Below are 23,087 nucleotides of genomic sequence, written 5' to 3'. Positions count from 1 at the left end.
CATTTGACCAAGATATTTATCTCACCCAGCATGGGTATATGTAAAATGACACCCCAAAACACATTGCCCAACTTCTCCTGAGTTCGGCGATACCAGATGTGTGACACTTTTTTGCAGCCTAGATGCGCAAAGGGGCCCACATTCCTTTTATGAGGGCATTTTTAGACATTTGGATCCCAGACTTCTTCTCACGCTTTAGGGCCCCTAAAATGCCAGGGCAGTATAAATACCCCACATGTGACCCCATTTTGGAAAGAAGACACCCCAAGGTATTCAATGAGGGGCATGGCGAGTTCATAGAATTTTTTTTTTGGCACAAGTTAGCGGAAATTGATTTTATTTATTTTTTTCTCACAAAGTCTCCCTTTCCGCTAACTTGGGACAAAAATTTCAATCTTTCATGGACTCAATATGCCCCTCACGGAATACCTGGGGGTGTCTTCTTTCCGAAATGGGGTCACATGTGGGGTATTTATACTGCCCTGGCATTCTAGGGGCCCTAAAGCGTGAGAAGAAGTCTGGAATATAAATGTCTAAAAATTTTTACGCATTTGGATTCCGTGAGGGGTATGGTGAGTTCATGTGAGATTTTATTTTTTGACACAAGTTAGTGGAATATGAGACTTTGTAAGAAAAAAAAAAATAATTTCCGCTAACTTGGGCCAAAAAAATGTCTGAATGGAGCCTTACAGGGGGGTGATCAATGACAGGGGGGTGATCAATGACAGGGGGGTGATCGGGGAGTCTATATGGGGTGATCACCCCCCTATAAGGCTCCATTCAGATGTCAGTATGTGTTTTGCGGATCCGATCCATGTATCCGTGGATCCGTAAAAATCATACGGACATCTGAATGCAGCCTGACAGGGGGGGGTGATCAATGACAGGGGGGGGGGGGGATCAATGACAGGGGGGGTGATCAGGGAGTCTATATGGGGTGATCACCACAGTCATTGATCACGCCCCTGTAAAGCTCCATTCAGACGTCCGTATGCGTTTTACTGATCCGATCCATCTATCAGTGGATCCGTAAAAATCATGCGGATGTCTGAATGGAGCTTTACAGGGGGGTGATCAATGACAGGGGGGTAATCAGGGAGTCTATATGGGGTGATCAGGGGCTAATAAGGGGTTAATAAGTGACAGGGGGGGGGTGTAGTGTAGTGTGGTGCTACATATTGCTGAGCTATCTGTGTCCTCTGGTGGTCGATCCAAACAAAAGGGACCACCAGAGAACCAGGTAGCAGGTATATTAGACGCTGTTATCAAAACAGCGTCTAATATACCTGTTAGGGGTTAAAAAAAAAATCACATCTCCAGCCTGCCAGCGAACGATCGCTGCTGGCAGGCTGGAGATCCACTCGCTTACCTTCCGATCCTGTGAACGCGCGCGCCTGTGTGCGAGTGTTCACAGAAAATCTTGCATCTCGCGAGAGGACGCACCGGCGCGTCCACCCAGAAGAGCAGGGCCGCCGCAAAGACGCAATCCTGCGTACGGCAGTCCTGAGGAGGTTAATATACTCACAAGAGTCTTTTTAAAACATGCATATAATACCCGGGTTTCGCAACACTAGCTTCATCAGGGGCCATTCACTTTAAAGTGCCCTAAACCTGCTTGCGAGTATAATAGAGCACTGATTAAGATCAGAATAAGCGGTATTTCACTATCAGCGCACTTTGATGTTCCACAGGATGTTTTAAAAAGAAAGGAAGTCTGTGGACCCTGGTTTTCACTTGGCGTGGTGAGAGGAAATACACCTAGATTTTAGGAGGAGGAAAAACGCGTGTTCTCATTTGTCCATTTACATCAAGTACTGTCTGAGCGTCACCTCCTCAACGGTCTCTGGGTCAGGAGCCTCACCACTCGCAACATATCTGCCGCTTCCTCCACTAGGCGGGCAAGTAGTGATGAGCAGAGTGGCGTGGGATGTCTCCTCCACATCTTGGCTGGCCAATAGCTGCTGACTGTCCTTTAGTAGCTTGTCCTCGCTGTATAGTCCAAGCACACAGCATATAATACTTTTCTTGCAAAGGGAACATTAAAGGACAGAGGCAGGTTGAGGACAGGTGAGGGCACAGGGCCTGCTCCCGGGCCATGCCAACTAAGGGTTGTGACCAAGAGTCATCTTGGCTGGGGTTGTCTGATGTCACTTGCGAAGATCAAGTCAACCATTCAAGAACCGCGGGGTTGCTAGTCAAGACAAGACCGCTAGCCGACACTGGGAGCTCAGGCCTCTCGAAGTGACCCCTGCTGCCACGGCCCCTTACTCTGCTGTGACCTCTGCCTGCGCCAGAAACATTTAGGCCTCTGCTTCACCACACAACGGCAAATACTTTTTTTGTGCCACTAATACACGCAGAAAAGGGCTTTAGAACATATAACTGCACCACTGAACGGCAAATATATATATATATTTTTTTCACTAATACACAACAAAAAGGGCTTAACATATAGCTGTACAGCAAATATATTTTTCTTTCGCCACTAATACAAGACAAAAAGGGCTGCAATTTTCACACTTCACCACACAACGGCTAATGAGCTCTTTTTTCCCCACCAATACAAGCAAAAAAAAATGTTTTAGAACATACTGCACCGCACAAGGGCAAATATTTCCTTGTAATAAACCCTGTTAATGGCTGTATCAAACAGCACTTGCACCCCAATAACAAGAACGGTTTGCTGGAATTACAGAGCTGTATAATGGCAATTTGAATCTCCAGTCAGTGCAGCAAGGTGTAATAGTTCCTATTACCCAGGCTGTAACCTCCCCTACTGAACCCTGTTCTACATAAATGCTGTGGAATGATTCCTCCTTATCCTTTCCATACACCTTGAATAATCTTTCCCTGAATGTACAAATCATTTTTTTAGCACAATTAAGTCTTTCCTATCACCGTCCCTAGCACCTGCTGACATCTCTCCATGCACTAAGTACACTGGAAAATGGCAGAATCCAAGATGGCTGAGGCTATTTATAGGGCTGTGACATCATAGGGCTGGCTGCTGATTGGCTGCATGTACGGCATTATGGGTGATCCTGCGTTCCCAGAGTACCTTGCTCCATGTCTTCACACGTGCAGCAGCCATTTTAGGAAAAAAAAGCGATTCGTTACCACGAAGCATGAAGAAATTCTGAGCAAATCAAATTTTTCCTGAAATTCTGATTGAATTCCACTTTGTCAACTTTGATTTGCTCATCTCTAGTAATGAGTGACAAAATCTGCGTCAAGTGACCCATTCAGATAGTGTCCTAGTGATAATTCTATATTCAAAAGGAATTTGTTGGCATTGTACATCTAACAACCTTGATAAAATTATAAAGACAAAGTTCATTCTTACCAGGGCAGAGGCACTAGCCCTTCTTTGATCTTTCTTCCTGTGCCTTTGGTGACCATGTGGTAAATCATGTAGATAGATACAGTCAGACTTAAAAGGGCAGTACCCATTACTTCTAAGGAAGAACCGGCAACGGATCTTACTGCAGAGAAAAGTGAATTTAATACTTAAAGTATTTCATGCATTTTTCTTAATTAGTAGAACTTTAAAAGTAGCCATCCAATAATCTTTTCTGTGTATACCACTCACCCAACATAATCCATAAATCCTTTATTGCCTACAAAATCTTACCCCAATACATATTAAACAGATTTTTCTCTACAGCTTTCATTTTCAGTGCATCTGCAGACTATTGCTTTGCTTCCCTCTTCTAAATGAATCAGACAGGTCAGATGTTATGACTTTATGTTTAGCCCTTGGGCCACCTGCACACAAGTGCAGGTGAACACACAAATATCCATGTGCATTTCTGCAGCATATCCGGACCAAAATACGCAATGTCTAGTTTGGTGTGGATTTGATGTGGTTTTGCAGCAGATCTCACTTTTTCATTGAAGCTAAAACTGAAAACCTTATTAAAATGCTATTTATTTTGATCTGCTCGGCAGGTCAATTCCCGCACAGAAAAAAAAAATCTTCAAAGTGTACATGAGATTTGTGTAATACACTTTGCTGGTACTAAAATATGCTGCGTGTGCAGGTGGCCTTAGGGTGCTTGCACATGTTGCAGATTTGTGTGCAGAAATTCTGCATGAAAGCTACACCAAAACATGCACATAAATCCGCATCTGCGGATTTTCGTGCAGATTTTCTGTTCTCTGATTTTCTATGTAAACAACCTCATTGACTTGTAAAGTGGATTTCCCATAGACTTCAATTTCCACACCTAAGAAAAGAAGCCAAGTGTACATAAGATTTATCAAATTTGCACAAAATCCACGCAGTAAAGACACACAAGCCGCACAGTGTGCAGGCACCCTTAGACTTCATGCACAGGACAGTATTTTTCATTCATATGCCATATGCATTGTTTGACGATTGAACATGTATATACTCATCCCTATGGGTCCACATCCAGAAATTATAGCTCATGTCCAATTCTTGTCCATATTACAGATGAGAACAGTCTTTTCTAGTGATCTCAGTGAGAAAAATGCAAAGTGCACACTGAAGGATATCCATATTTTACATATCAGTGGTTTGTGGCACCATGTGCAAAAGGTCTTAGCTGCTCTCAAACGCTTCCTGTAGGCCACTTCCTATCAGTTTGATCATTTCCATGAGTTATGAGTGTTTATAAGCGGTCAGAATTTCGGCGAAGGCTACAGATTGATCCTTCTAAGCTGCTTATACATTTTTAAGATTTATTTTTTATGAAAAACCCCTTTACACAACTTGACAAAATTGACTGCCATAGATTTAGGGTTTTTTGCTTTCCCCATATTTTGGTCTTAGGGTCCATTCACACGTTCGCAATGTCGTTTCGCATTTTGCTGAACGGAATTGCGGACCCATTCATTTCTATGGGGCAGCACATCTGGAATTGCAGATCCGCACTTCTGGGTCCGCAATTCCGTTCCCGAAAAAACTATTAAGTGCCGGCGATGTGCGGTCCATAAAATGCGGATCGCACATCGCCGATGTCAGTGTTTTGCGGATCCGCAAAACACACACTGATGTGTGAATGGACCCTTATCCTCAGGATAGGTCATGAATTTTAGACTAGTAGGGTTCCAACCACCACTGATCAGCCGTATGGGAAAAAAAAAAAAAGCAGCGCGGCATTGTCTTCATCACTTACCTGCTCACCATCGACATTGCAGCGGCAAGCAGGTGCAATTACAACTCCTTCATTTTATTCACTTGAACGGTACAGAGCAATTTAAGTTACACACGGCCCCATTCAAATGAATGGGACACAGGAGCTTTAACCTCTTGAATACCAGAGTTTATTTAGTTTTCAGTTTTATTCGATATCTTTATTTTTCCCATTCACATAGTTGAGGGCGTGTTTTTTTGCGAAAGAAGTTGTACTTTCTAATGCCACAATTTAATATGGCGTACAATGTGGTGGGAAGCAGAAATAAATTCCAAATGGGGTGTAATTGAAAAAACTAAATTCTGCCACAGTGTTACGGGTTTTGTCCCTACGGTGTTCCCTATGTGGTAATACTGACCTGTGCCCTTCATTCTATGGGTCAGTACGATTACAAAGATACCACAATACTGGAAAAAATAAAATACAAACTTTGAAAGTTTTTTTCATTGCCATATTCTGACCCCATAACTTTGTTACTGCATGTCATACTTTTAGTCCAGCTGCCTCTCACCGTGTGATGCTGTGCTGCCGCCGGAACTCCTCCCCCACCCACATTATAGTCAATGGGGACAGAGTGGCAGTCCGGGCACACGTGAACTAGCGGCAGGACGGATCCAACAGGCTCTTCACCCGCCGGAACAGCCTGACGCACTCCCCTGCCGCTAGTGGGAAACTAGCTTTAGCTGTGTGGGGGCTCATTTTTTGTTGATACCATATTGGTGGAGCCAATATTTTCTTTTCTTTCCGTTACGTCATTCACCTTATGGTATAATTTATATTTTAATAGCATAGCCATTTTCGGATGCAATGATGCCCATGAGGTTTATATATTTTTTATGTATTTATTTTTTTATTGTAGGGAAAAACGTACTTTAGCCCATCTAAGAGGCTACAATATGTAGTACTCTATTTTTGTTTAGACTGTAGTTCCATAGAACTACAGTCTAAGCACTATTAGCAGTTATCCTCTGGAGGAGGCCTGCCTCCTGCAGGACTCCATAGGAATTGCAAATCTTATATGCTGGGTCTCTTCACAGACTCAGTGCATTAGATCGAAAGCTGCACAGGGAAGCCGGTTGCGCTTCTGGGTTTTTCACCATTAACCACCTCAGCCCCCAGTGCTTAAACACCCTGAAAGACCAGGCCACTTTTTACACTTCTGACCTACACTACTTTCACCGTTTATTGCTCGGTCATGCAACTTACCACCCAAATGAATTTTACCTCCTTTTCTTCTCACTAATAGAGCTTTCATTTGGTGGTATTTCATTGCTGCTGACATTTTTACTTTTTTTTGTTATTAATCGAAATTTAACGATTTTTTTGCAAAATGACATTTTTCACTTTCAGTTGTAAAATTTTGCAAAAAAAAACGAGATCCATATAGAAATTTTGCTCTAAATTTATAGTTCTACATGTCTTTGATAAAAAAAAAATGTTTGGGTAAAAAAAAAATGGTTTGGGTAAAAGTTATAGCGTTTACAAACTATGGTACAAAAATGTGAATTTCCGCTTTTTGAAGCAGCTCTGACTTTCTGAGCACCTGTCATGTTCTACAATGCCCAGACAGTACAAACACCCCACAAATGACCCCATTTCTGAAAGTAGACACCCTAAGGTATTCACTGATGGGCATAGTGAGTTCATAGAACTTTTTATTTTTTGTCACAAGTTAGCGGAAAATGATGATTTTTTTTTTTTCTTACAAAGTCTCATATTCCACTAACTAGTGACAAAAAATAAAAAGTTCTATGAACTCACTATGCCCATCAGCGAATACCTTGGGGTCTCTTCTTTCCAAAATGGGGTCACTTGTGGGGTAGTTATACTGCCCTGGCATTCTAGGGGCCCAAATGTGTGGTAAGGAGTTTGAAATCAAATTCTGTAAAAAATAACCTGTGAAATCCGAAAGGTGCTCTTTGGAATATGGGCCCCTTTGCCCACCTAGGCTGCAAAAAAGTGTCACACATCTGGTATCTCCGTACTCAGGAGAAGGTGGGGAATGTGTTTTGGGGTGTCATTTTATATATACCCATGCTGGGTGAGAGAAATATCTTGGCAAAAGACAACTTTTCCCATTTTTTTATACAAAGTTGTCATTTGACCAATATATTTATCTCACCCAGCATGGGTATATGTAAAATGACACCCCAAAACACATTCCTCAACTTCTCCTGAGTACGGGGATACCAGATGTGTGACACTTTTTTGCAGCCTAGGTGGGCAAAGGGGCCCATATTCCAAAGAGCACCTTTCGGATTTCACAGGTCATTTTTTACAGAATTTGATTTCAAACTCCTTACCACACATTTGGGCCCCTAGAATGCCAGGGCAGTATAACTACCCCACAAGTGACCCCATTTTGGAAAGAAGAGACCCCAAGGTATTCGCTGATGGGCATAGTGAGTTCATGGAAGTTTTTATTTTTTGTCACAAGTTTGTGGAATATGAGACTTTGTATGAAAAAAAAAAAAAAAAAAAAATCATTTTCCACTAACTTGTGACAAAAAATAAAAAATTCTAGGAACTTGCCATGCCCCTCACGGAATACCTTGGGGTGTCTTCTTTCCAAAATGGGGTCACTTGTGGGGTAGTTATACTGCCCTGGCATTTTCCAGGGGCCCTAATGTGTGGTAAGTAGGTAAATGACCTGTGAAATCCGAAAGGTGCTCTTTGGAATGTGGGCCCCTTTGCCCACCTAGGCTGCAAAAAAGTGTCACACATCTGGTATCTCCGTACTCAGGAGAAGGTGGGGAATGTGTTTTGGGGTGTCATTTTACATATACCCATGCTGGGTGAGAGAAATATCTTGGCAAAAGACAACTTTTCCCATTTTTTTTATACAAAGTTGGCATTTGACCAAGATATTTATCTCACCCAGCATGGGTATATGTAAAATGACACCCCAAAACATATTCCCCAACTTCTGCTGAATACGGAGATACCACATGTGACACTTTTTTGCAGCCTAGGTGGGCAAAGGTGCCCAAATTCCTTTTAGGAGGGCATTTTTAGACATTTGGATACCAGACTTCTTCTCACGCTTTGGGGCCCCTAAAATGCCAGGGCAGTATAAATACCCCACATGTGACCCCATTTTGGAAAGAAAGACACCCCAAGGTATTCAATGAGGGGCATGGCGAGTTCATTGAAAAAAAAAAAATTTGGCACAAGTTAGCGGAAATTGATTTTTTATGGATTTTGTTCTCACAAAGTCTCCCTTTCCGCTAACTTGGGACAAAAATACTTCAATCTTTCATGGACTCAATATGCCCCTCAGCGAATACCTTGGGGTGTCTTCTTTCCAAAATGGTGTTATTTGTGGGGTGTTTGTACTGCCCTGGCATTTGAGGGTCTCCGCAATCATTACATGTATGCCCAGCATTAGGAGTTTCTGCTATTCTCCTTATATTGAGCATACGGGTAATGAGATTTTTTTTTTCCGTTCAGCCTCTGGGCTGAAAGAAAAAAATAAACGGCACAGATTTCTTCATTCGCATCGATCAATGTGGATGAAAAAATCTCTGCCAAAAAAAGAAAAAGGAGGGGAAAGGCGTCTGCCAGGACATAGGAGCTCCGCCCAACATCCATACCCACTTCAGCTCGTATGCCCTGGCAAACCCGATTTCTCCATTCACATCAATCGATGTGGATGAATAAATCATTGCCGGGATTTTTTTTTTTTATATATATACAAAGTGTTTGCCAAAGTATATGAACACCGCCACCTCCTCAGCTCATATGCCTCGGCAAACATATCTTTTACTGCAGAGGAGAAATCTCGTCTTGCAGCGCCGCATACACCGACTTGCGTGTAATCTGACAGCAGTGCAATGCTTCTGTCCGAATGCACATCAGTGCTGCAGCTGGTCGATCGGTTGGTCCACCTGGAAGGTAAAAAAAACAAAACAAAAAAGAAAAAACCAGGCCGCAAAGCAATAACTTTATTAACTTTAGAACAGAACATATTAACTTTTTTAAACTTTAACTTTTTTACTTACCAGTAATTTTATTTTTGTTTAGTTTTTTTTACCTTTATAGAACAAACCTCTCCTTCCCCATGGGACAATGTGCAAAGCGCAATCCGCCCAAAGATGTGGCGAAGTACGTTATGCACTTTATCCCAGGTGAAAGGAGAGGTTTGCAGCAGCTGAGAGTAAAAGGGCCCTAATAGCCCTGTGTGCCTGTCCTGTGAGATGCAATCCCTATGCTAGGTGTACCTGTGTGTGGTACTTCCGGAAACACTCTCCAAGGCATAGGGCAGGGTGGTCCGGACAGTCAGGACAGAAATAGCTGGTGTCACGCCTTATTCCACTCCTGCTACAGACACGACATCTTTTTCGGGGTGACGGTTGGGTTGAGGTACCAGGAACGACACTGGGGAAATGTCGCTCGTGTAGACGGCTAACTACACTGGGGGATGGGGCCACGGAACCTCCTGGGTAAAGGAGGTTCTCGATGATCTCTTCCTGGAATTTGAGGAAAGATCGTGTTCTCCCAGCCTTACTGTAGAGAACAAAACTATTGTAGAGCGCCAATTGAATTAAATATACAGACACCTTCTTATACCAGCGTCTGGTTCTGCGGGAAACTAAATACGGAGACAACATCTGGTCATTGAAGTCCACCCCTCCCATGAGCGCATTATAGTCGTGGACACAGAGGGGCTTTTCAATGACACGGGTTGCTCGCTCAATTTGGATTGTCGTGTCTGCGTGAATGGAGGACAGCATGTAAACGTCACGCTTGTCTCTCCATTTCACCGCGAGCAGTTCTTCGTTACACAAGGCAGCCCTCTCCCCCCCTTGCAAGACGGGTGGTTACAAGCCGTTGGGGGAAGCCCACGCGACTAGTTCGCGCGGTGCCACAGGCGCAAATCCGTTCTAGAAACAAATGCCTAAAGAGGGCCACACTTGTGTAAAAATTGTCCACATAAAGATGGTACCCCTTGCCGAATAAGGGTGACACCAAGTCCCAGACTGTCTTCCCACTGCTCCCCAGGTAGTCAGGGCAACCGACCGGCTCCAGGGTCTGATCTTTTCCCTCATAGATCCGAAATTTGTGGGTATAGCCTGTGGCCCTTTCACAGAGCTTATACAATTTGACCCCATACCGGGCACGCTTGCTTGGGATGTACTGTTTGAAGCCAAGGCGCCCGGTAAAATGTATTAGGGACTCGTCTACGCAGATGTTTTGCTCGGGGGTATACAAATCTGCAAATTTCTGGTTGAAATGGTCTATGAGGGGCCGAATTTTGTGGAGCCGGTCAAAAGCTGGGTGGCCTCTGGGACGGGAGGTGGTGTTGTCGCTAAAATGCAGGAAACGGAGGATGGCCTCAAATCGTGCCCTGGACATAGCAGCAGAGAACATGGGCATGTGATGAATCGGGTGCATTGACCAATATGACCGCAATTCATGCTTTTTTGTCAGGCCCATGTTGAGGAGAAGGCCCAAAAAAAATTTAATTTCGGAAACTTGGACTGGTTTCCACCGGAAAGGCTGGGCATAAAAGCTTCCCGGGTTGGCGGATATAAATTGTGTGGCATACTGGTTGGCCACGACTAAGTCCAAGAGCTCCGCAGTCAAGAACAGCTCAAAAAATCCCAGGGCCGAACCGATTTGAGCCGTCTCAACCCAAACTGCAGACTGGGCGGTGAAAGGGGGAACTACAGGTGCGGCTGAAGTTGGTGACTGCCAATCAGGGTTTGCCAGCACCTCAGGGATTCTAGGGGCTCTACGGGCCTGTCTGTGCGGTGGCTGCGACGGGGTAACTACTGCACGTGCCACCGTACCAGCTTCAACTGCCCTTCTGGTGCTCGCCACGTCACCATGTTGTACGGCAGTGCTGGTACTAGGTCCAGGGAGGGCTGCGCTGCTGGTGTATGCCTCACCACGTGATCCGGCAGCGACAGCCCCACTCTGCTGCTCTTGAAGCGGATCCTGCATAACCTGTGGTCTAGCGACACGGGGCCGGGTACGCCTGGTGCTGCCAGGGACCTCCACCTCCTCGTCCGAACTTTGGGTCAGAGAGCCACTGCTTTCCACAGGTTCATATTCTGACCCGCTAGATTCATCAGATGAGGGTTCCCACTCCTCATCCGACTGGGTCAGAATCCTGTAGGCCTCTTCAGAAGAATACCCCCTGTTTGACATTTTGGACTACTAAATTTAGGGGTATTCCCTGAGACTACCCAAGAAAAAAAGCAAGCCTGTCTTACAAAGGGGAGGCTAGCGAAGTACCGGAGGCCGCTGCGGTTGATAAAAAATATCAAAACTGATTTTTTTATCGCCGCAGTGTGTGTAAAATGAATGTGCAGTGATCAAAAAATATATATTTTTTGTCACTGCGGTGGGGCGGGCGTGGGTGAACGCACGTGGGGGCAACAGATCAGGCCTGATCGGGCAAACACTGCGTTTTGGGTGGAGGGCGAACTAAAGTGACACTAATACTATTATAGATCTGACCGTGATCAGTTTTGATCACTTACAGATACTATAAAAGTACAAATGCTGATTAGCGATACGCTATTCAGCGAATAAAAGTGACTGCGGTGCGGTGGGGTGGGCGCTAACTGACGCTAACTACCTAACCAAGGGGCCTAAACTATCCCTAAAACCTAACAGCCAATACTAGTGGAAAAAAAAAAGTGACAGTTTACACTGATCACTTTTTTTCCTTTCACTGGTGATTGACAGGGGCGATCAAAGGGGTGATCAAGGGCTACAGTGAAGTGTTTGGTGTACTCACAGTGATGTCTGCTTCTCTGCTGGATCCAACCGACGAAAAGGACCAGCAGAGGAGCAGAGAAGCCATATAACAGATCATATTTACTAATATGATCTGTTATATGGCTTGTGATTGGATCATTGCTGGCAGGCTGGTGACGAACTTGTTCTTTAACTTTTGCCGGCCCGCGATGCGCATGCGCGGGCCGGCTTGGAGCGAAATCTCGCGTCTCGCGAGATGACGCGTATATGCGTGACTGTGCGCAGCGCTGCCACCTCCGGAACGCGAATCTGCGTACAGCGGTCCGGAGGTGGTTAAGATGCTGTGGTCACATTTGACAATGGCATCTAAAAAGGTTTAAATGCCCGAGAACGGCATTATTGCCTATCGTAGACATTAGCCCCAGGGCTCTGCAGTTTGAAACAGCTGAGGCCTGCCAGCTATGGCACCTGCTGTGCTTGTGAGCAGGCACCATAATTAAAGCCCTTCCCAGAGCTGTACCTGTACAGTGCTGACACCTAAGGGTTAATTACACCTGCTTGCAACTGCAATGTTCACAGTGAGAAGGTAACAGAGAAGAGTTAATACAGCTGATTGGCAAGGGGTGGTGGGAGTCCCGACGATTTGATTTGTCATCAATATGTGAAAAGTAGAAAACCCCTTTAAGGCACCAGGACACAGTTAAGTCATGATCATTGTGGGAGTTTAGGGGGATAAGGAGTAAGACTACAAAGGTACATCCTCTGCCTGCTCATCAGCACCCTTCAATAAAATTTTGGATATCAATGAGTAAATATGACAACTAAAGGCCTAACAAGGCCTCAAAGGTCTACCATAGGTATCAGCCTCTCAGACCATGTCAGAAGCATGGTCTAATATTTTGAATATCACGTGATCATAGCTTCCAGTCCCCTGTAGTGGTAGAAGATTTGTATTTACACATATGTACAATTCTAAAATATCATTAAGATACCTGAACCTGCAACACACAAAACAGTTAGAAACCTCTTAGGACACATGCTACAGGATCAGAAAAAAACTGCCTACTTACCTAGTCTTAGCTTTAAAATCCTCAATCAACTGTATTTTCTCATCAGAGTCTCCAATCCAGTATTTATATGGGATAAAGTAACTTGATTTCACACGGCACTGGGGGCAACCTCTTTTGGAGTAAAGAGCACTTGTTAAGAATGTATACAAATGAGCCCTTACCAAGCTCTGCCTCTGAGGTCACGAGATGCAATTATAATTATAGATAGTTATAAGTAAATGTTCAACCCTTTAAATAGGCGTTGAGACATGACTTGGATAATAAATATGCCAGCACCTCATCTGCATACAACTGTTTTGGGGTGATTGCCCCTCATCAGTGCAGAGCAGAGAGTACTGGCTTAACTGGGCCTAGGTCAGGATTTGGGGGTTACTAAATTTGCTTGCGGAGATCACATTAAAATCGGTGTGAGTAGTCTTATACATGCTCTTCTGTAATTTTGGCAAAAAAGGTATGCAAATGAGCTCTTAGCAAACTCTGCCTCTGATGCCAACAGACGTAAGGTAGCTATCTTATAAGTCAATAAGGCCTTCAGACATGATTTGGATAATATTTAAGCCATCACCTCTAAAAATGAAGTCCTACTTTGATCAGGGTTTTTAAAATTAAAGCAATATTCACAGCCTTGGTTTAGTTAAGGACACTCACTTTATAACTTCATTCTGAAAGTCCCGAGTCTTTCGCCATTGTTTAATACACCCCACACAATATGCATGACTGCAGTTCGGCAAAATTCCAAAAATTCTCTCTTCTGCCATTTGTTTATCATATACTTTATCCATGCAGATCCCACAAACGACATCTCTGCTGCGTTCATACTGAAAGCTTTTATCTTCCTACAGCAAGGAAAGATTAACCGTTACATATTCATAAATTAGTCACTCAATATAATTACCATACTAACCATTTTAGAATGGTGAATTTTCAAAGATGTTCGATGTTGTGTTTCATCCTGCCATTTGATTTCCTTTGTTTTTGTTTTATCTACTAGGATTGGACTAGATATGGATCTCACAAGATCTAAGGAGACACATATTAAAATTACATTAAGTACCAACACATATACAAGACTATATTCATTGCATGTTAGACCTGTAGTTCGCATAGGAGCAAACCCAAGTGAAATGTAGGAAACTATTTCTCCAAATGGCCTGTCACAGATTTGACTAAAAATATGGGTCTGAAAATAAGGTTGTGTGAAGGCAAATTTGACAAATCACCTGTATTCCGTGGTACAAATTCTGCTGCAAGTGCCCAGTTTTCTGGCACTCTGCGATTTTCAAAGGCAGCTGACTGCAAAGGAGTAACAGATGGCTCTGAGACTCTACGACTGACTTGAGGGTTAGGCACACAAGGCATAAGGCATGGCTCAGACACTCTACGGCTGGCAAGATGGCGTGAAGGAGAATCAGAACGCGGACATGGCAGAAGGTGTAGGAAACTGAAGCATAAACAGAAGAGTTTCACAACAAACTTTAATAAAGCAGAGTGTTCATGGCAAACAATTCAAGCTATTCTATGCGAGCAACTTTATTTTACCCTTCTAACTAGGGTTGAGCGAATCAAAGTTGAATTCCACATTGCATACAAATTTTAGAAAAAATGTAATTCGTCACAAAGTCAAAATTTCCTTGTGCCTTGTGGTAACGAATGATATTTTTTCTAAAATGGCTGCTGCATTTGTTAGAAAGAGGGATCACCCATAATGCAGCACAGCCAGCCAATCAGCAGACAGCCAGCCCCTGTAATGTGTCCAGTGAACTTAGTGCAGGCACTAGGGACAATGATTAGGAAAGACTTATCAAACTGATGTAAAGTAGAACTGGCTCAGTTGACCATAGCAACCAGATTCCACCTTTCATTTTACAAAACAGCTGTGAAGACTTAAAAGTGGAATCTATTTGGTTGCTATGGGTGACTAAGCCAGTTCTACTTTACACAAGTTTGATAAAATTACCCCATTTACAAAATATTACTAGTTGAGGGACAGCTTAGAGATAGTATAGGGATATAATAAGGAGGCTTTATCCTCACTATAGGGAAGAGAGCAGGGGACAATTGAACAGTGTCAAACTTAGCTTATAGAGAAGCTATTCTATTACACCTTTCTGCACCAATTGGAGTTAAAAAGCGTTCTAATACTACTGATTTTAGATAGATCACATTCTTTTATACATAACTAATTCCATTAAAAAGGTTGTCTCACTTCAGTAAGTGGCATTTATAATGTAGAGAAAGGCAATACCAACCACTTAATATATTGTGATTGTCCATATTGCTTATTTTACTGGCTGGATACATTTTTCCATCACATTATACACTGCTTGTTTACATGGTTACAGACTACCCTGTAATCCATCAGTGGTGGTTGTGCTTGCACAATTTGCCATCAGATTGAATCTACTGAATAATGGAAATTGCTACATTAGGCCACTTTCACACTGGCGTTTTTGGTTTGTGAGATCTGTTCAGGGCACTCACAAGTGGTCCAAAACGGGTCAGTTTTGCACTAATCCATTCTGAATGAAAAAGGGTCCGCTCAGAATGCATCAGTTTGCCTCCGTTCAGTCTCCATTCCGCTTTGGAGGCAGACACAAACGCTGCTTGCAGCGTTTTGGTGTCAGTCTTTCGAAACTGATCTAAACAGATCTGTTCTGACAAATATAAGACAATGGGGACGCATCCGTTTTCTATGACAACAGAAAACGGATCCGTCCTCCATTGACTTTCAATGGTGTTAAAGACAGATCCGTCTTGGCTACGTTAAAGATAATACAAATGGATCCGTTCTGAACGGATGCAGACTGTTTTATTATCTGAACAAATCCATCTGTGCAGATCCATGACAGATCCACACCAAACGCGAGTGTGAAAGTAGCCTTATTCTGTCTAGTACAGGCTGCGGCTCATTTTTATAACAAGGTACTTTCCCTGATTATATATTTTTAAATGATGGGTTCCCACTTATAAGTCAATTACCTGCATTTGTCTCCATAGGCACAGAATCCATTCTGAAAGTGTCGGCAAACTGGAATAGACTTTTCATGGGAGAAGCGGCAATTTGTACCCCACCTACAACTGCCTCTGAAAAATGCTCTATTAAGCAAGAAATTCAACAAATGTTAGAGAAATTTCTTAATATAGTGCAAAATGCAGTATGGTCAATATGTTTCAAGACTGATTAGGTTCACAAGTCCAGCGAACTGGTATACAATGGCATACAGGTAAGGCTCCTTTTACACTGCGTTTCAGTGACCCATTTGGGGTATGCACCAGGAAAGCTTCTGGCACCTACTTCAAATTGATCCAGAGGTCCCCATTCAGCTTGTATACATCAAGGTGGCTGTTTTTTTTTGTAAATGGATTAGCACATCAGACTTGCTATGCAATCCAGACACATCTTGAAGAAAACAAAATGACTTGCCAGTAATCTGTTTTCCATTAGCCCATGACCGCACCTGCGAGATCCCTCTTCACAGATGGCTTTAAAAGACCCATCCTCCTTCCTTCCGTTGTTTTGAACGATCCATAGGCCCAAGTTACAAATATACAACCGTATATTTGCCTAATACACTCTATATACATTCTATTCTTTTTTTATAAATATTATTTTTAAAGTAAGGGAGGGGGAATTGCGGCGCTGTCATGGGCTCATGGAAACAGATTACCAGTAAGTAATATTAGTATTTTCCTTTCGCCTTATGACAATACCTGTGAGAGAACTGACTAGATTAGATCATGGTGGGACTACTGCTTGTAACCCCTTACGGCTAAAGGATAAATCATTGTCAAAAAGATAGATCCAACCTATAATGTTTAAAGAAAGTATTAGGAGAGCTCCATGTGTCAGTTTTACAGATCTGTTCAATGGAAGCAGAAGCTTTCTCTGCCTAGGATGTAGACAGCCCCCATCAGGAATCTGAACATTTTTGGAAACATATGGAGATCTCAATAGCCCTGATGAGCCACCTAGCCAATGTACGACCAGTAATCTTTTTACCCAGTTATTTCCTTGGAACTGTACAAACTGTAAAACTTTTCTCCAAGATTTTGTAACTTCTAAGTATCTAATAAGGCATCTTTTAACATCTAAGTTATGAAAATCTTTCCTTCTCATTGGATGGATTTTGGAAAATCGAAAGCAGTATAATTTTTTGTGATTGATGAAAAGGGGATACTACAGGGTGGGCCATTTATATGGATACACCTTAATAAAATGGGAATGGTTGGTTATATTAACTTCCTGTTTGTGGCACATTAGTATATGTGAGGGGGGAAAACTTTTCAAGATGGGTGGTGACCATGGCAGCCATTTTGAAGTCTGCCATTTTGAATCCAACTTTTGTTTTTTCAATAAGAGGGTCATGTGACACATCAAACTTATTGGGAATTTCACAAGAAAAACAATGGTGTGCTTGGTTTTAACGTAACTTTATACTTTCATGAGTTATTTACAAGTTTCTGACCACTTAGTCTTTTTTTGCTCCAGGTCTGGGAAGAAGTCTCCACAAGTTCCTGAGTCAAAGATGTCTACAGAACCTGTTCTATTAAATGCTTATACAAGTAAAGCCCCCCTGACAGAGTGCAGAGGGTGTCAGCAGCAAGTTTGTGTTGACGTCACTGATCAATTTGCCCTTCCTCTGATTCGTCAGAACAATAACCCACAAAAAAAAACTGATCCTGTCTGTGGAGCATACGCCTTCACTCGGTCAGAATTTGCTGAATAATCCATCAGTATTGCAAATGCCCCCAAAAAAACAGGAGTGGATCTAAAACAGATTACACGTGAATGAAATAGGTCTTCTGTGTTTTGTACCCACTCCTGCTTTTGGCTACCAAATCATAAGCGAATTCTGATGGGACCATACATGCCTTACAGCTGCTACACAGACAGGATCCGTTGAGTCATTTTTCCTTCCTTCTGAAAAAAAAAAAAAAGAAAAAAAAAAAAGGTCAAATAAATGATTCGAGCCAGGCCGAAAGCCAAAATATAGTGGACCAGTCATGAAGTGGGGAGGGAGGGAACAGCATGAGAAGTCCACATAGTGGACCTATGACATAGTGGTGAGGTGGAAGCAGGATGATGAGACCACAGAGTGGCCCAATGACAGGGTCTGGAGGTGGTAGCAGCATCAGAAGGCCACAGAGTGGCACAATGACAGTCTTGCGGTGGCAGCAGTATGAGGAGGCCGCCGAGTGGCACAATAACAGTCTGGAGGTGGTGGCAGCAGCAGCATCAGGAGGATACCACAAAGTGACCCGGTGACAGTGCGGAGGTGGGTGGCACTACCAGTACCCACCGACTAAGGTGGGTGAAAGGAGCACTTGGCATCAGATGTATGGCAGGCAGGTGGCAGCATCAGAATAGTAGCAGAGGCAGGTAGCCCGAAGAAACCAATCTCTTGTCAAACTGTTGGCGTGGCACCATGGATGATCTAGTGTAATGCATCAGGCATTTGTGGGTGGAAATCCTGGCTGATCAATCTTGACAAAGGTCATTCTCTCCACATTTTGGGTGGACAGGCAAGTCTTCTTGGGGTAACTATGGCCCACGCCACACTAAACACCCACTCTGATGCCACACTACTGGCCAGGTAGGACAGCTTTTCCAGGGCAAACTGCCAGTTGAAGCCACAAATCCAGTTTGGCTGTCCAGTAGTCCAGCGGATCTTCAATGATGGATGGCAGGGTGCACTACAAGTATGCCACCATCTGCAGGTTCAGGTTCTGCTCTATGTCTACCTGCTGGTGAGTAGTTTCTTCACTATGCGGGTGAAGAAAGCTGCTCATTAGCAACTCTAGACTCAGGCTGCTGGTGCTGCTGTCACTTGCGACGAAGTTGAAGATAAAGTCAACCAATCAAGAACTGCTGGGTTGCTAGTCAAGACACGACTGCTAGCCGACACTGGGAGCTCAGGCCTCTTGAAGTGACCCCTGCTGCCACGCCCCCTTACTTTGCTGCCACCTGTGCCAGAAAGATTTAGGCCTCTGACACTCCCCTGTGCAGAGCCTGGCACTTCTGTCTGACATACTGTTAGCTAAACTAAAATTAAAATGAAATTTAAACACCCCTAAAAGCACTGAATAAAATTTTCTTTTTGTACTGAAATAGGCAACTAAAAGCTTTTACCGCAAATAACTGCAACAGTGAAGCGCGTATATTTTTTTCTTTTTCTACTGATACACACCATTAAACGCTTTCAAACAGAACTGCAGAAGTGAATATAATTTTTCTTTTTGTACTGAAACAGGCCACTAAAGGCTTCAACATAGTACTTACAACCCAATAACAAAAACAAAATGCTGGAATGACAGCTGTATAATGACTATTTGGATTCCCAAATAATCTTCCCCTGCATTTGTAAAATCGCTTTTATAGCACTGTCCCTATCTGTCCATAGCGCCTTCTGATGTCTCTCCCTGCACTAAGATGCTGTGAAATCATTCCTCCCTATCCTTTCCCTGCACTTATAAAACTTTTTTCAGCTTTTCACAATGAGGTTTTTTCCTATTACTGTCCCTAGTGCCTTCTCACATCTGTCCCTGCACTCAGAATGCTGAAAAATGTCACAGCCCTATAAATACGGCAGCCATCACAGGGCTGGCTGCTGATTGGCTGCATGCATGTCAGTCTGGGTGATCCCACCTTCCCAGACTTCCTTTCTCCATGTCCTCACACCTGCAGCAGCCATTTTAGAAAAAATGCGATTCGTTACCACGAAGCACAAGGAAATTCGCATTCATTGCAAATCAAATTTTTCATAATGGGTTCTGGAGAGGTATATAATTGCAAAAAAAGGGTTGATCTCATAACAGAACTCCTGCATTTTGAAACTTGATATCATAAGATATTATAACACACCGCTGCTGATTTCTTTTCAACATATGTGAAAATGGCAAGGATTGCCACGGTCCAGATTATAAAATCAAAGTACAAGTGAGGCAATCATGTAAATCACGTTACTGAAATAATTACACATTTAAGATTGCAATGATGTAACAAAGAAAACAGTAACATCTGAGTTCCAGTATCTATATTAGGCATATATGAAGTTGAAACCCTCCAATATAGTTACCTCTCTCTCTATCTCAATCTGTTGGATTAGTAGCTGTTCATATTCATTCCATTTTAGTTGTAATGGTAATAAGCACTCTGTACTTTGAAAGCCTGATATTAAGCTTACACAAGCAGTCGACATGAATAGACAGTGAACTGTAGTGTAAAGCATGGGGGATAAGGGCAATGGGAAACTTTCAGACTGCTATGAAACAGTGAAGTTCATTTACTAAAGACTGGCATTTCACATGTCAGTCTTAATAAAAAGCCTGCTGGCATAGAAAATTCACATTAAGAGGTACCAGCCTCTTAAAAAAAAAAAAAATTTTAATCTGTCCGTGCTCCTGAAACTGAAATTTACTCCAGCTAAGAATTGTCATACATTTCAGTTATAATAGACACCAGTTAAAATGGTATAAATAACAGTAAATGTGTCAAGAGCGCGGTGGCCTCACCCTCCACTTAAAAAGTGGCGGGAGCAACAGAGAAAGCAAAAAAGTTACAATATTTTTGCATAACTTGCGTTTGCTCAGTCGTTTGTAACTTTTTGTATGTTAGGGCTCTTTCACACTTGCGTTGTCCGGATCAGTCGTGCATTCCATTTGCCGGAGGTGCCCACCGGATCCGGAAAAACGCAAGTGAACTGAAAGCATTTGAAGACGGATCAGTCTTCAAAATGCGTTCAGTGTTACTATGGCACCCAGGACGCTATTAAAGTCCTGGTTGCCATAGTAGTAGTGGGGAGCGGGGTAGCAGTATACTTCCAGTCCGTGCGGCTCCCGGGGCGCTCCAGAATGACGTCAGAGCGCCCGATGCGCATGGATGACGTGATCCATGCGTCACTCTGGAGCGCCCGGGGAGCCGCACGGACGGTAAGTATACTGCTCCCCCGCTCCCCACTACACTTTACCATGGCTGCCAGGACTTTAGCGTCCTGGCAGCCATGGTAACCATTCAGAAAAAGCTAAACGTCGGATCCGGCAATGCGTCAAAATTCCGGATCCGGCCTTGCGGCAAGTGTTCAGGATTTTTGGCCAGAGCAAAAAGCGCAGCATGCTGCGGTATTTTCTCCGGCTAAAAAACGTTCCGGTCCGGAACTGAAGACATCCTGATGCATCCTGAACGGATTTCTCTCCATTCAGAATGCATTAGGATAAAACTGATCAGGATTCTTCCGGCATAGAGCCCCGACGACGGAACTCTATGCCGGAAGAAAAGAACGCAAGTGTGAAAGAGCCTTAGGAAACTGTTGCACAACCTTTCTGAAGGACCCCCGGTGTATATAAGGTGTAGCAACTGAGTATAGCTTCTCATGAATAGCGATAAAACAGCCAATACAAAATCTAGATGGAGGATGGGATGCTGATCTAATCTACAGCAGTACCGACAGTGCTGCTCACTAGAGACTGGTGACACTGTCATTTTTCTACATAGACTGTCTGCAAGCTTTTACATCAGGCAGAGATGTTTCAGAGCCCAGTTTATTTACAGTGCCGAGCAATAACCAAACAGCTTTCTCTGCAGTCCCATGTAAACCTCCAGAGAAATGTTTGTGACATCACCTTTACCATGTCAAATGACCAATCTAGCTCTGCTACATCTGTATAGTGCACTCTCCTGTAGCCTGCAAGCTGTCATATCAGTGTACTATGGAATAGGGAGCAGACATAGGTAGCAAAGCTCAGTTTGTCACTTAACTCTTTAAGGCTACACTGTTTGAGTTATAAAGGAGGAGCTTCCTTTGTAGTCCTATGTATACTGTACTGTCAGAACTGTTTCTCACATCAGGTGTACTATGCAAAATGAGAAACCCAGCTCTGCTACATATGTACAGTGCTCTACTTGAGCTACCGTCTCCTCATCCATGTGATATGTACGAGGAGGCATTATAAAGATGTAGCAGAACTTCGTTTGTCACAGCATGGAGTAGCTTTCTCGGCAGTCCTATGTAAATATGCAACAGATTGTGACATAGGTCTGCTGCATCAGTATAGCGCTCTCCATTTGAACTAGTGTCTGCAACTGTAGTTGCCGATCAGAGCTTAATATAAATAACTGCCGCCTTCTCCATCACGGCTTCAGCCCCTGAGGAGCTAGAGCAGTTATGGAAGAATGGGATGAAAGGGTTAATGGGCAGCATGACAGGAGATCAGGGGAACGCTTGAGAACACCCTGGGTTAATACAAATAAATAAATTAATTAAACTTCACCTTCTGCCCTGAATACAGCGCTAATCAGTGACTCCGGCTCCACCAGGGAGGATCACCCGACAAAGGAAAGTAAAAAAAAATTTAAGACAGGTTTGCCATGCAAATGATAGGATGACAATCTTGTGTGCCTCCGTGTTTTTTAGCGGTCCCATTGACTTGAATGGGTCCGCAAACCGTTTTCCGCTAAAATAGGACAGGTTATATTTTTTTGACGGACTGGAACCACGGATCACTGACGCGGATGACAAACGGTGCATTAGCCGAGATTTCAACGGACCCATTGAAAGTCAATGGGTCCGCAGAAAATCACGAAAAACGGAACAACGGACACTGAATAAAACAACGGTCGTGTGCATGAGGCCTCAATCTTAATCAAAGTCTTTGTAAAGAACCTTTGTTCTTGGAAAGCAAGAACAGTATGCACAACACCCTTTGTTTTGTTTTTTGTGTAGGGGATGCACTGTTTATTAAATATTGCGATTTTAACCCCTTCAACCCCGGGCCTGTTTTCACCTTCCTGCCCAGGCTATTTTTTGCAAATCTGACGTGTCACTTTCTGTGGTGATAACTTTAAAAACGCTTTTACTTATACAGGCCATTCTGAGATTATTTTCTCGTCACATATCGTACTTCATGAAAGTGGTAAAATGGAGTAAAAAAAATAATTATTTTTATTCATAAAAATACAAAATTTACCAAAAATTCAGAAAAAAATTAGCAAATTTCCAAAATTCAATTTCTTTACTTTTATAACAGATCGTAATACATCCAAAAATAGTAATTACTTTACATTGCCCATATGTCTACTTCATGTTGGATCATTTTGAAAATAACAATTTTATGGGGACGTTAGAAGGCTAAGGCCTCTTTCACACGGGCGTTG

The 23,087-nt window shown here is 43.1% G+C and overlaps 1 protein-coding gene across 1 annotated transcript in view; it reads right to left on the bottom strand.

Annotated features, from left to right (window-relative positions):
- Positions 1 to 23,087, bottom strand: part of LOC120995146 (probable E3 ubiquitin-protein ligase makorin-2) — a 191,781-nt gene that overhangs the window by 54,943 nt on the left and 113,751 nt on the right. The window contains exons 2-7 of the mRNA XM_040424157.1: positions 15,917 to 16,033; positions 14,158 to 14,378; positions 13,842 to 13,957; positions 13,586 to 13,773; positions 12,938 to 13,048; positions 3,344 to 3,482 (exon numbers count right to left, since the gene is read on the bottom strand). Coding sequence (XP_040280091.1) covers positions 3,344 to 3,482; positions 12,938 to 13,048; positions 13,586 to 13,773; positions 13,842 to 13,957; positions 14,158 to 14,378; positions 15,917 to 16,033 — 892 coding nt within the window. The remainder of the gene's footprint in view (positions 1 to 3,343; positions 3,483 to 12,937; positions 13,049 to 13,585; positions 13,774 to 13,841; positions 13,958 to 14,157; positions 14,379 to 15,916; positions 16,034 to 23,087) is intronic.

The sequence above is a fragment of the Bufo bufo genome, chromosome 3, assembly GCF_905171765.1.
Source record: "Bufo bufo chromosome 3, aBufBuf1.1, whole genome shotgun sequence".
Classification (NCBI taxonomy): domain Eukaryota; kingdom Metazoa; phylum Chordata; class Amphibia; order Anura; family Bufonidae; genus Bufo; species Bufo bufo.
This window is presented reverse-complemented; position numbering and strand designations above follow the sequence as displayed.